Source organism: Pelophylax lessonae (assembly GCF_965119305.1).
Source record: "Pelophylax lessonae genome assembly, chromosome: 4".
NCBI classification, from domain to species: domain Eukaryota; kingdom Metazoa; phylum Chordata; class Amphibia; order Anura; family Ranidae; genus Pelophylax; species Pelophylax lessonae.
The window spans coordinates 546,237,747-546,251,995 of NC_138771.1; the positions used below are offsets into that span (position 1 = coordinate 546,237,747).

Genomic DNA, 14,249 nt, shown 5'->3' on the forward strand with positions numbered 1-14,249 from the left:
TCCGTTTAACCGGTTCCGGTGCCCTCCACTGCATGCTGTCGGCTCCCACCGAGGGAGCCAAGATCCGCTGGGATGAAAGCCGATTGTGTGCCGGGGATAGCTGGCGGCATTCGGAGCTCCATCAGATCATGTCCGCTCCAGGCGCCACGCGCATGCGCACTCAAAAAAAAGCTACAATTTTCCCTGGATGTGCTGCCACCTTTCTCCTTTTCCTTGAACTTATTGGGTGCGGACCATGCAGGCACCTGGGTCTTCACAGTAGTGCATGGGATCTCTAAGGCTGCTTGGAGCTCTCTTTTCAAGTAAATCAAGTCCTTGAAGATGAATATTCTCTTGCCAGACATAAAGGATATGTGTATTTTTTGTGAAAATGCATTTATCCTTATGTGTTTTCAGTAATGCACAGGTGTATATATGCTACAGTGCACTACTATTCATTTGGAATGGCAGCATCCCAATGTACACATACACTGACCATAAACATATCTGCATATTCTGCATGTTGTGGTGATTTGCATTGTCAAAAATAGAACCAGGTGCGGGTTTGCACCAAGGTACATTGTGAGCCCTTTGAAAAGGAATGGGCTGCCTTTTAGGCTTCATGTACAATAGCCCACTCTAGCACTTACTAAACTTGAGTTTATGGGCTTTTGGCGTTTTTTTTGCCAATGTTCCTAAACTCCACTTCATAAAAGTCTGTATCAATGTACATATAGGAGCTTTAAAGAGAGTTTAGGTTCTGCCGCAGGTTAAGTGAGCGTCAAGCTCCCTCAACCTCTCTCTCCTGAACACAGAAATATCGCATTCAGCATAGGAGCGTTTTGATCGCCGCAATTTTGCTGTGTTCTGTGTGTTTTCCCGCAGCCACAATATATGTAGGCAGGGTGTACATGAAGTCTTACACAACCTGTCTCAATGCACAAAAATGCATTTTTCTATTAGATTGTAGGCATTGTAACTGTACTGTCTCCCAGTATATAGTATTGAATTGTACTGTAACTGTACTGTCTCCCTGTATATTCTGTGCAGACTGTTGGTGTTAAATCCTGTATAATAATAATTGGTCAATCCTGTGTGAGGTGTAAATGGGCCCTTAAGGCCTACATGTTTTGCTATGTGCTAGTAAGTGGTCGCTTCCACAGAGACTTACGAATATTAAATGTGTTGCGCAGCAAGCATGTAATAAATAATGGGGCAAAGGGAAAACTGTCCTTTTTAATGTCAAGAAGATGTATTGTATGGCTACTGTCGGCCATCTATATCCTATCCATTGCCTGATTTCCAGTGTTTACACAGGAGGAAGATGCAATGGAGTATGTTGCTGGGTTTACTGTTGCTCATGACGTCAGTGCCCGTGACTGGCAGATGAAGAAGAATGGCAAGCAGTGGCTGCTGGGTAAAACATTTGACACGTTCTGTCCACTGGGGCCAGCACTGGTTAGTAAAGACTCCATTTCAGGTACTGCAGTAAATGTATTAATCTCTCTATGTGTTTGTATGTATGTCTATATTGGAATACACATTGTGCTCACATATTGCCTTTTACTAGCTAACTCCCAGGTACATTTTAACACCTGATACATACATCTAAAAATCAGCTTTTTTTTGCCAGAAAATTACTTTGAACCTATAAACATTATTTCTCTTTCGTTCATTGACGGACACAGCTCCATATCTTCCTAATCATTGGGTTATACTGCCCCCCCCCCCCACAGGAGTAGGACACTAGGCAGAAAAAAAGTCTGGCTCTGCCTATGGGCAGTCCTAGGGGGTATACACCCTCTCTCTGCTATAGCCTAGTCAGGAGTAAGGACCTAGTTCCTTGCTGGTCCTGGCAATTTTTTCTTTTTAGATAGATTGTAGATCTCACAGGAAAAAAAAAAACAGGATTAAAAAAATAAACTGCCGGTTTGGACAACGGGCTGGATAATCTAGATCCAGTAATCACCTCAGCCTGGCCAGCGAGTGCGCGTAGACCTCAGCTCCGCGCTGGGTCGGCCGCAACAAAGACCCACTGGACGGGAGCTGGCCTGCGAGTTAAATGCCCCGTGAGGTTGCATATGATCAGGTCTCGGCCCGAGTCGCAGCGTGCCTCCTGGCTGACAGCCCCCCATTTCGATGGCGAGGAGGTTCTGTCTGGAGCGGTGCCTGCCTGGTTCCTGGTATGGTAAGTAACTTTCCCCCATCTCCCCCTGGAGTGTTTTGGGGTGGATGTCAGACCCCTGGGTTCCCCTCCTTCCCGTTAGGCACCCCCCCCCCATTGGTCTGGTGGTCCCTATGGGCCATCTCGCCCCCCCCCCCTCCACTATGCTGGGGTTGTGGGGTGGTTTGGTTCACCTCCTGTGGAGGGTGGGGGCAGGGTGCTGTGCTGGCGGTGGGGGTACACGGTCGGCGGTTGGGGCTTTACCTGGTGGGGGCTCCTTTGAATTTGTTTTAGTGCTTTTACTCTTCGCAATTGTAAGTGTTTTTCTTAATTCTAATAAATTGCATATATGGTTTTACACTATGGAGCCTCCCATACTTATTTGTTTCATAATGGCCGTTCTACTCACCCGTGGACCTTGAGTTGGGATAGGAGTTGTCACTTAGGTGAGACACACAGCCCGCTCATCTTTAGTTGTGGACATCCCTCCAGACTACACTGGCCTATTGATGTTCTGTGGTTCCTGGAATACATCTGCTATTGGTGTTATAAAGCCTCATATTACTTGCTTTCTGGTAAGCAGATTTGCAGTTGGTGGCGGATTTGTGCACTTGCAGTGGAGGAATCACCCAGCACTTTATGCATATTCTCACATTGTTCCTGTTATTTTAATTTTCAAAGGTTTTGATCCAAAAGAAAAAAGGAAACCATTTTGATTCAACAATACTTTTGGGTTGTTATTGCAATCCAAATATTTACACTTCTGAGTACAATAAAAACATAAGTTTCAAAGTATCTGTAACTTGGCATAGTCAGTTCTTCCAAATTAGGAGAGTTTTGCCCTTTTTAATATGGTGCACAGATAAAAATACGTTGTGTAAATGGTTAGATAAGATTGAGTTAGTTCTGTTCTGATAGAAACTGGTGCAATGGCTGTTTTAAGAGATGACGACCAACATTGCCAAAACGTATGTGAGTGTTTTGATATTATGGGGGTATAACGGTTACCCAGAGCATATAACACGGTAATTGTAACCGGCAGGATTAATAGGTTGTTTTTGTAAATTCATTGTATCTATTTTAGTCTCTTTTTCTTTTGAATTTTATTATTCTGGTTAATAGGCAGTTGGAGCAATCCAGATGGGACCTGATAGAGCTGAGCCTCTCTATCTCTGCAGTAACAATAATGGTCTTTCATTCCTGGTCATCAGCATGTGACTTGCTTCTGCAGGGGGGTTGTAAGTAATCTAAATGAGATAACGGAATTTTTGTAAAATCTTACCTGTAAAATTCCTTTCTCTGAGTCCTCCGACAGTCGCCGCCATCTTCATATTCGTCACAATGGGGTATTAGACTTTGCGCCGAAGGAGTAGCTAGGCAACAGAATATGTCAATATAAAGGCTTTTAACATATCCCACCCCCAGGGGGTGGTCCCCTCAGTCAATACCCTCCTACTTCCTGTATCCATACTTCAGTTTCAGTGGAATAGCAGTAGAGTATACAACCAAAAACCCCAGAAGAGGGGCGGGGGCGGCGACTGTCGGAGGACTCAGAGAAAGGAATTTTACAGGTAAGATTTTACAAAAATTCCGTTTTCTCTTACGTCCTCCGACAGTCGCCGCCATCTTCATATTCGTCACAATGGGGACGTCCCAAAGCAGTGCAAACATGAGGGGTGGGAAACGCAGCCGCGCCTAAAGGCAACGCAGTCTCCACATCAGAGAAAAGAACCTTACCAAAGGAAGGAAACCAGCTGGGCAACAGTAGAAAAAACTTGCTCAACAGAAGCAATAACCCAGGAAAAACAAATAACCTAAGGATAACAACATGTATCCCAAACAGCCAAGGAGCCCATACAAAGAGCTCTAAGGAACTGCCGCACTAAGAACCTTGCGGCCAAAGGAAGCATCTGCCGATGCCTGAACATCCACTCTGTAGAATTTTGTGAAAGTGTGCACGGTCGACCAAGTCGCCGCCTTACACACCTGGGCCACAGAAGCCCCATGCCGACAGGCCCAAGACGTACTCAGAGATCTCGTAGAGTGCGCCTTCACAGGCACAGGGGGAACTTTCCCCTTCAAAGCATAGGCCTGTTCAACAGTCTGTCTGATCCATTTGGCGATGGTAGAGGCCGACGCAGCCATGCCCTTCCGAGGTCCCTCAGGAAGGACAAACAAGGAATCCGACTTGCGGAAAGATGCAGTCGATTTCAGGTAAACCCTAATCGCCCGAACAACATCCAAGGAATGCAGCTCCACCTCCTTCGGATGTTTGGGCTTCGCGCAGAGCGAAGGCAGGACAATGTCCTCATTGATGTGAAACTCCGAAACTCTCTTCGGAAGAAAAGAAGGGTTAGGTCGCAAGACCACCTTATCCAGATGAATGACCAGATACGGAGACTTGCAGGACAAAGCTGCCAGCTCCGAAACCCTACGAGCCGAAGTGATCGCCACCAAAAAAGCGACTTTTTTGGACAACATGGGCAACGAGATCTTCCTGATCCGTTCAAAGGGAGCATGTTGTAGCACGGACAGAACAAGATTCAAGTCCCAAGGGGGCAAAGGATCCCTCCTAGGAGGGACCAGATGTTGCACCCCTTGAACAAAGGTACTAACCAAAGAGTTAGATGCCACAGGACGTTGAAAGAGAACAGCCAGCGCAGATACCTGACCCTTGACCGTAGCCAGCGCCAGACGCTGGTCGACACCCGTCTGAAGGAAAAACAACACCCTAGACACAGAGTATGTGCGAGGTGAAAACCCCCTGGACTCACACCAGGCAAAATAGGCTTTCCAAACACGGTGATATACCTTCCCCGGGGAAGACTTCCTCGCGTTAATCAAAGTGTGAATGACCTCCGGAGAAAGACCCCTATCTTCCAGGACCTCAGTTTCAACAGCCAGGCCGTCAAAGCCAGCGACTGTAAAGCAGGATGGAATATCGGCCCTTGAGACAGGAGATCTTCTCGAAGAGGCAGACGCCAAGGAGCGTCGACCGCCAGGTTCACGAGATCCGCGTACCAGGACCGGCGAGGCCAGTCCGGTGCCACAAGAATCACCGTGTGTGGTTCTGAGTACAACCTGCGAAGGAACCTGGGCAGCAATTGAATCGGCGGAAACGCATACAGCAGCCGATACTGATGCCACGGGGCTACTAACGCGTCTGCCCGAGGATCGCGCGTTCTTGCCACGAACCCTTTCACCTTGTTGTTCAGACGAGACGCGAACAGGTCCACATCCGGAAGACCCCACTTCGCGCACAACATCTGGAAGACATCCGGGTGGAGAGACCATTCCCCCTGATCCAGGGTCTGGCGGCTCAAATAATCCGCCTGCCAGTTCTCCACCCCCGGAATGTGCACTGCCGATATCGCCGGGACATGAGTCTCGGCCCAAGAAAGAATGTCGGCCACTTCCCGAGCCGCTCGGGCACTCCTGGTGCCCCCTTGGTGATTGACATAAGCCACCGCTGTGGCATTGTCCGTCTGCACCCGAACCGGACAGCCGCGCAGCCTGTCCGTCCAATGTTGAAGGCAGAGATTTATCGCACGCAACTCCAGAATGTTGATTGGAAGGGAGGATTCCTCCTCCGACCAAGTCCCCTGGGCGGACAGAACGCCCAGAACACCACCCCACCCCGACAGGCTGGTATCCGTGGTGATCACCGTCCATGAAAGAGGACGAAAAGACTTTCCCCCCCGACACCGCCGGGGACTGGAGCCACCACAGAAGATCTCTTCTGGTGCGATGGCTCAACGAAACCTGGATATCCAGAGATTGCGGACGCCCGTCCCACCTGGACAGGATCTCCGCTTGGAGACTCCTCGTGTGAAACTGGGCGAAGGGAATCTCCTCGAAAGCCGAGACCATCAGTCCCAGACACCGCATGCACTTCCGCAGGGATGAGCACGGAAACGTCCCTGAGGGACTGGACTTCTCCCTGAAGAATCTTGAGTTTGTCGTCCGGTAGGAAGACCTTCGCCTGGACCGAGTCCAGGATCATCCCCAAATAGGGAAGACGAACCGACGGACACAGCGTCGACTTTGGATAATTTATCGTCCAACCAAACTCCTGTAGAGTCTGCACCGTGACGGACAGATCCGTCTCCAGACCCTGGCTGGTCGCAGACCGAACCAGAATATCGTCCAGATACCCCAGGACAGAGATGCCCTGGGCCCTTAACAAGGCCAGCAGTGGTGCAAGCACCTTGGTGAAAACCCGCGGAGCCGAAGCGAGGCCAAAAGGTAACGCCACGAATTGGTAGTGATCCTCCGCAATGGCGAATCGAAGGTACCTCTGGTGACCCTCGAAAATGGGGATGTGTAGGTACGCATCCTTCAAGTCGATGGAGGCCATGAATTCCCCCGGAACCAGGGCAGCCACCACCGACCGCAGAGATTCCATGCGGAACTTGCGAACCCACACAAAGCGGTTCAGAGCCTTTAAGTCCAGAATTGGACGTACCTTGCCCTCCTTCCTGGGCACGGTGAACAGATTGGAATAGAACCCCCGAAATCTGTCCCGATGAGGTACCGGAACCACCACTCCCTGAGCCCTCAGGTCCCGCACCGCTAGGTGCAGATCCCGCAAACGCTCCGGAGACAGTTGAAGATTTGAGGGAAAAAGTCTGCTCTCCGGCCGAGAAAGAAACTCGATCTTGTAACCAGATCGAACGATTTCCTGAACCCACCTGTCCCGAACACGGGTCAGCCATGGTTGTGGAAAACCGAGCAAGCGTCCCCCCACCCCAGAACCGAGTGAGGGCGCCCCTTCAGGCCGCACTGTTGTGGGCAGCGGATCCGGACTGGCCGGACTTCTGCTTACCTGTCCACGGCTTCTTTTGGGAGCCCTGACCTTTGAACGGCTTGCCCTTATAATGCGGCTGAAAGGCACGAAAGGACCCCTGAGAGGGCCGAAAGGAAGCATGCTTCTTACCAGGAGTCGCCTTAGCCTTTTGGGATTGGGGCAAGAGCGTGCTCTTACCCCTGTGATCTCCTTTATCAGAGTATCCAAGGATTCGCCAAAAAGGCGAGAACCGTCATAAGGTAGATTGGCTAAGGTCTTGCGCGAAGATTGGTCCACCGACCAACACTTTAACCAAACCAAACGGGGAGACAGCACCGCCACACCGTGTACACGTGCGGCCAACGGGACCATATCCAAGTCCGCATCCCACAAATACATGACACCCTGATGGATTTGATCCACCATGTCCAATGTCGCCTGTGGGGCGGAATCAGCCACCAAAACGCGTCTAAGCACCTGCGTCCAACTCGCGACCGCCTGGGCCACCATAAGGGAAGCAAACAGAGCTTTCAGCATAGAACCCATAATAGAATAGGTATGACGGGCAAGAGACTCCAGCCTCTTGTCCGTGGCATCCCGGAACACCGGGGTATCCTCAGCAGGAATCGCAGTGGACTTATTAAAAACCGCGATCGCGTGATCCACCGGAGGTGGTACACACCAACGCTCGTCAGTAGCGGGCGTGAAAGGATAACGCAATTTGAACCTACTGGGTACAGCAAAAGGCTTGCGGATATTACGCCATTGTTCCTTAACAGCGTTCTGAAAGTCATCCGTGCAGGGAAAAACCTGCGATGTTTTGCGCCGTCTCTTTGTCCCATAAGCTGCCAAGGCAGCAGGCGGACACGGTTCATCCTGCAAGCGCAGCGTATGCTTAATAGAAGCAACCATTTCATCCATGAGTGCAAGCTCTTCAGACGAGCCAGGGGGAGAATCATCCACCCCTTCAACCTCAGCCTCCACCTCGGACCCCACAAGATCCAGGGAGGAACGGGACCCTGATAAGGAGACCCCGGCCATACCAGCCCCTGCACCATCACCCTCTGAACCAGAGGAAATTGAATCTCTGGACCTTTTTGTGGATTGATTAGCCACCAGCATTTGCACCTGTGCTGCCAGATTAGCCACAATCGCAGCCAAATCTCCCCCTGGGGGGGGAAACAGCAGTCCCCTGACTACCCATCAATGTGGTAGGAAATTTGCCCTCCTGAGAATCCATTGCCCAAAAATTATTGCTGGCCAAGAAGGGGTTAACTGCCCCTTTAACAAGCGCGGTGAGAGCAGCCCACCGCACAGACACACAGCACAATTGAGACCCCCACGGGGAAGACACAGAACCCAGGCAATGGATAAAGGAAGATCAGAAAGGGTAAAAACCTGAGGAGACCTTCGCTGTAGCTGCCGCCTCGATCGGTGCACATCAGGAAAGAGGAAGTGATGTAATCAGGGCGCTCTGTTAAAGCCTATGGAAGGCTACAAGAAAATGGCCGCCCGCAGTTAAAACATGCGGCTGGGCGAGTGCAGGCAAAATGGCGTCGTTTGGCGCTGAAACCGCCGCTCCCCCCACTACAGTGATGCATGTAACACCACTCATGTAAAAAAACATGGCGGATCGCCGCAGCGATCGCTGTAAAGTGCCCCAACATTGTCAAAAGCATGTCCCACAGCACACAGCCTTCACACATACACAGGCTGACACAGACAGTGCAGCACAGCCCCCCCTCCTTGTAGCCCACAGCATGCAGCCAGAGAGACAGGGACAAAACAAATCCACAGTGTGAACACAGGCAGGGTAACACAGTCCCAGACTGACAGCCCTCCCAAAACAGACAGGTCCCCACATAAATACACTTACCTCGCACAGGCGAACAAACCGCTGCACACAAGGCAAGGAGAGTTGCATCCAGGACGCAGCATAATGGTGGGTTAAGAAACCGCACAGCGTCCAGTGAGGTAGCCACCTCACCAAGCATCCCTGCACCGAGCAGGGATGGGTCGTTCACTGCGCCAGGAGCGATACCTGGCTGAACGCTCGATGGCAGGCTGGGAAGCCACCGACCCACAACCTGCGACCAGGGGGATCAGCCCGAGACCCAGCCCGCACGAATCCTCTTCATCAAAAGAACTAACGCTGAAAAAATAACAGCTGAGTAAAGCAAGAGAAAAAAACTCAAAGAAAATCAAAGAGAAAATAAAGGCTGAGACAAAATGCCCCAGCATAGAGACAACCAGCTACTCCTGACAAGCTAGACATTGAAACTGAAGTATGGATACAGGAAGTAGGAGGGTATTGACTGAGGGGACCACCCCCTGGGGGTGGGATATGTTAAAAGCCTTTATATTGACATATTCTGTTGCCTAGCTACTCCTTCGGAGCAAAGTCTAATACCCCATTGTGACGAATATGAAGATGGCGGTGACTGTCGGAGGACGTAAGAGAAATCTCATTTAACTTCAATGTTTTCACATTGTGGTTAGTAGGTATGAGCTTAAAGTGGTTGTAAATTCTAAAAGTTTATTTCTTTTTTTCACCTTTGATGCAGAGGTGGAGCTCCCCCCAAATACTTACTTGGGCCTGATCTCAATCCAGCATTGTGTCCGACAGCAGCTGCACTGCTCGCTCTCGGCTTCCTCACTGGACTGAGGCAGCGGGAAGCATTGGCTCCTGCTGCTGTCAATTAAACCCAGTGATGAGGGAGCGGACGGGAGGGTAGTTTAGCTGTACTGTGTGTGTCAATAATAGCACACAGTGCAGCTCGAGATCGAGCCTGCACAAGTGCACCCCTAACAGGTGGCTTGCTAGGGGCATTTGGAAGGCAGGAGGTGCCATGTGCAACAGTGGGCGACCCCAGACGTGGAGGATTGGGCTGCTCTGTACAAAATCACATGTTTGTAAAGTATTTATTTTTTGTACACATAACAATTACTTTTTAAGGTTTGATCTGAACTAAAAATCAGACTGAACTTTAGCTGTTTGGAAGAACACTGGAACACTTACCCCCTGGCAAAGCCCCTTGACCCCATGTTGATTTTTCCAGGGGGCTTAGCAGAATCAGTTAGCACCCTTTAATAATAAGTGGTGCCCCACCAAGTGAATAATAAAAAAAAAAAAAAAAATGAAAGTGCCACACTGTTTTCAAGAGAGACTTGCTGCTGTGCAGTGGGGAAGCAGGGGTTAATGCTGAACCCGCAGCAAGACTGAAAACTGATAAGGACTCGTCTTCAGGTATTGTAATGTAATGTGTAGCAGGAAGACAAGTGGTAAAAATAAATGTGTTCCCTCAAATCAGGTAGGATCAGTAAGGCCTGGGAAAGAGAAATACAGCTTGATCTCTCTGAAGACCTCTGGGAACGTATTTTTATACTCGTCCACAGAGGATCTATAAATGTCACAGTCCTAAGGAAGAAAGACTACAAAATATTGACTCAATGGTACCGCACACCAGCTTTACTACATAAATTCAATCCAGACATCACCGATAGATGTTGGCGATGTAAGAAAGAGGCTCCTTCCTTCACATTTAGTGGATCTGCCCATTAATCCATAGGTTCTGGACCCAAGTTCACAACATCTTAAACAGCATATCCAACATGTCCCTAGAATTTACACCAGCCCAGTTGCTACTACACCACTCAGCAATACAGACACAGACATAACCTACATCTCTAAATATCCACAAGATTAAAGAGGTTGTAAACCCATGAAACTTTTTTTTTTTGCAACCTGAAAGACAAACACATAATGAGCTAGTATGCATCGCATACTAGCTCATTATAAAATACTTGCCTTAGAACGAGCCCCCGCCGTGCCGCCCGCTTACCTGTATGACGGGCGACATGTCCAGTCGCCCGTCTTCCGGGATCGCGGCATCCGGCCATCTGATTGACATCACTCTCGCGCGGGAGCCGACGGTCACAGCACGGGGCTCTGAAGGAACGGCACCAGCAGCCGTTCCTTCAGAGCCCATGCACCAGTGACGTCACTGGCTGCATGTAAGGTAAATATCTCCTAAACGGTGCACGTTTAGGAGATATTTACAGTACCTATAGGTAAGCCTTAATATAGGCTTACCTATAGGTACAAGTTGCAGAGGAGGGTTTACTTCCTCTTTAATGCTGAAAAACTATGCATCCCGGTACATTGGGGATCATCTTGTCCCCCCTCCATGGCTGAATGGCTCAAGTGAATAAGCAGAATTGCAGAGATGGAGGAACCAATCTGTATAGCCAAAGATACACCTACTGAATTCCCACACACCTGGGCGGATGGGATCCACTTTCAAGCAACTGACATATAAAAAGCTTATGTCGCCAAACCCAAGCAACCGAACAGAATTAACCAGATAAATAGACCTCCTGTGACCACCCCACCCACCTCATACACGTTTCCTTCTACACACCATTGAGGACGTGGGATTTCCCACCACTACACAAGGGTTGTGTTTAGGAGATCCCAGTCTTAGCAACTGATGACCGAGTCATATCATTTGAAAATATACACACTTTGCTACAGCCACAGATCTGTAATAAACATGGCCTGTGATGTTGCGAAGAACCGGGCGGGGAAAAGCCTCCCCCCCACTTTCTTTTGACCCTTCTTCTTACTCTTCCATCCAATAATGTAAGTGAGCTTATATCTTTATTATGTATGCTTAGTAAGCTAGGGAGCTAAGCTCCAACTACAGACACACTGGTTTCCATAAGAGTTAAATGTTGTATATATTGTATACAGCTAGTTGCAACCCATTTGGATGGGTATGCTAGTATAAGGCACACAACAGAATGACTGACTGAATGTTATACTTTTTTTTTTTTATATACAAAAATTGTATGAGGTGTCTCAATCTGTACTATTTCCTGTACACATCTGTAAAACCTTTATGCCCAAAGTTTAAGTTCACCATGTAACGTTTATTCCTTTTAAATAAAAATCTTTTGAAGGGAAAATAAATAAATGTGTTTATGGAGATTAAAAATGCTTACTTTGTGAATATTGAGAGAAAACGTTAAATTGATTACTCTATTCATGGGATAATGTGTATGATTTATATTTTGGGCCTCTGTTTTAAAGTGTATGTTGAAAAAAATCAATAAAATATTTGAGAAAAAAAAAAAAATGCTGAGGTAAATATTGGGTTAATGCAGCCTGCTAGGGCTAAAACAGCAGAGTCTTATGAAGTTAATGAAGCACCGTCGGTGCACGGTGGTGCAAATGTGGTATTGCAATGTGATGTGAAAACTGACAAGTGTAATGTGTCAGAGGCTATTGAGTACCTCCTCCTCTCCTTGGGCAGATGGAGCAGTGCTATGGAGTGCAGGTGCTTAGAGCACAGACAGGATAGAATAGGCTAGTTTGGCCATAAAGTTAATGGTGTTATTAACGGAAACCTTCAAGTGTGACAGTGAGGTGGACACTATTGCTGCTGTGCAAGGAGAAGAGTCTGTTAGAGCCTATAAACCAGGGCGCATTGGCTGCTGGAAAGATTAACCCTCTCATGACAGAAGGACCAAGTGGGCACAAACGCACGGCCAGAGTTTTGCCCACAACGTATAAAGAAAAGAATGGTGTGGTGTGTCTTGTAGTGACAGACATGCTTAAAGAAATTGTTAGACTCATGGAGTGTACAACTAGTGTGTTTTTCTTCTGGGTCAGGAAAACTTGTATCAAGGGTACTGCAGGCTGTACTAGGCAAAGGTCGCCAAGAATGGAGTTATGTGATGCAATGTTTTGTGATAATGTTGAAAGTTGTCTCAGTGTGGTGGGTTGCTTCCTACTGATCTTGTGCATGAAACACACTCTGGAGCATTGGTGGACAGGTCAGAGGTATTGGTTAAAGTACCAATGGACACAGAAATGTTTAAAGAGACTCGTGTACACAAATGTGTTGAAAAGGGTCGGTTGGTAGAACAGTTGCTTATGGAGTATTGAATAACTGAGGGCAATGTGAGACTTTGGGATGGTCTCATAGGGAGTAACCACTTGCCTGTAGGTGGTCCCGCTGCAGACACTGTCCTAGCAAAACAATGAGACTCCGCATGATGGTGACCATTTTGAGCTGAGCAATCCATTATGGAATGTTGCTATTGTTGATAAACAGAAGAATGGGGTGTTAAAGGGGAATCTCGTTTGACTGTACTTCTCCTGTAGACAGGAGTGCAGTTTGTTTTTCACTCCTTTGACCTGGTTTCAGCAGACAAGCTCACTGTTGGCTGACGTCACATAGCTGGCCAGGCTCGGGCAAGATTGTGAAAATGGAGTCGAGATCTGCCCACATGCCTGGACCAGCATTGGGCTCAGCCTCTCGGCAAGCCGCTGAGAGCCTGAGCCGGCTTCTCCCAACCCCTCCACAGCCCAGAACTCCAGTGAGCATGGGGGGCAGACCAGAGTGCTGCTGAATGACAGTCACCATCTCTCTGGTCACAGAGCTGTTAGAACCGAGCAATCGGTGTTCGATCGCTCGGTTCTCAGTGTTAAAGGCGTTGGGGGACAGACGCTGCATCCACCTAGGTAAGTATAAATCAAAACACCCCATACATCTTTTAATCTCCGGTGATTTAGTTGCCAAGGGTAACCCCACCGGCTAGCGAACCTGAAAGACAAATCATGAGAGCTAAGGTTGAATCCGATAGTGAGAGAGGTGAGTCCCCGGACAGGTGTCATAGAAGTAGGTCCCCTACAGTCCTAGGAGAGTAGATCTGGAGGAGGAAGAAAGAAATGTATAAACCCAAGGCCAGAAGGTAGAAGGGGTAGTAGAGATACCAGTGGGATCTAACTGTTCAGGAAGAAGTGCTTGTTGAAGCACACCCAGAAAAAGATGTGGGCAGAGTGCCCCTTCAGAAATATGGTTGGACAGGCTAGTACTCCTGGTCGTGACAGCTGGCACAGAGGTGAAGTGCCTGTGGAAACATACCTGGGAAAAGAGTTGGGCCTACGCAGCTATCGGCTGGCACAGAAGTGTCCCGCCACTGTGTGATAAGGCAGTCTGGGCCAGGCTTTGGAGAAAACAGACCCACTAATAGCGTAGGTGTGTGCTGTTCTTTCAAGGCCCGAGCCTGAGAGAGAGCCCATGCGGGACAGAGCAGCTAGGAAGCTGTAGAGAGGGTCCATGAGGAACAGAGCAGCTATGAAGCTCTAAGAAAGATGCAGAGTTGAGGTGGAGCGTCTATACATAAATTGTTTTATATCCAACTATCGCCCTTTACTACTAATTATGATTATCCAGGGTTCTAATCTCAGATATTTCACTCTGACTAGAAAGGGTTAATATAATACTCCTGACTCCATTAACATATATTACC

General features: G+C 48.5%; 1 protein-coding gene across 2 annotated transcripts in view; it reads left to right on the top strand.

The window, feature by feature from the left end:
• Positions 1-14,249, top strand: part of LOC309552265 (oxaloacetate tautomerase fahd2, mitochondrial-like) — a 91,759-nt gene that overhangs the window by 26,224 nt on the left and 51,286 nt on the right. For both annotated transcript variants that reach the window (XM_082253154.1, XM_082253155.1), the window contains exon 5: positions 1,297-1,459. In XM_082253154.1, coding sequence (XP_082109280.1) covers positions 1,297-1,459 — 163 coding nt within the window. The remainder of the gene's footprint in view (positions 1-1,296; positions 1,460-14,249) is intronic.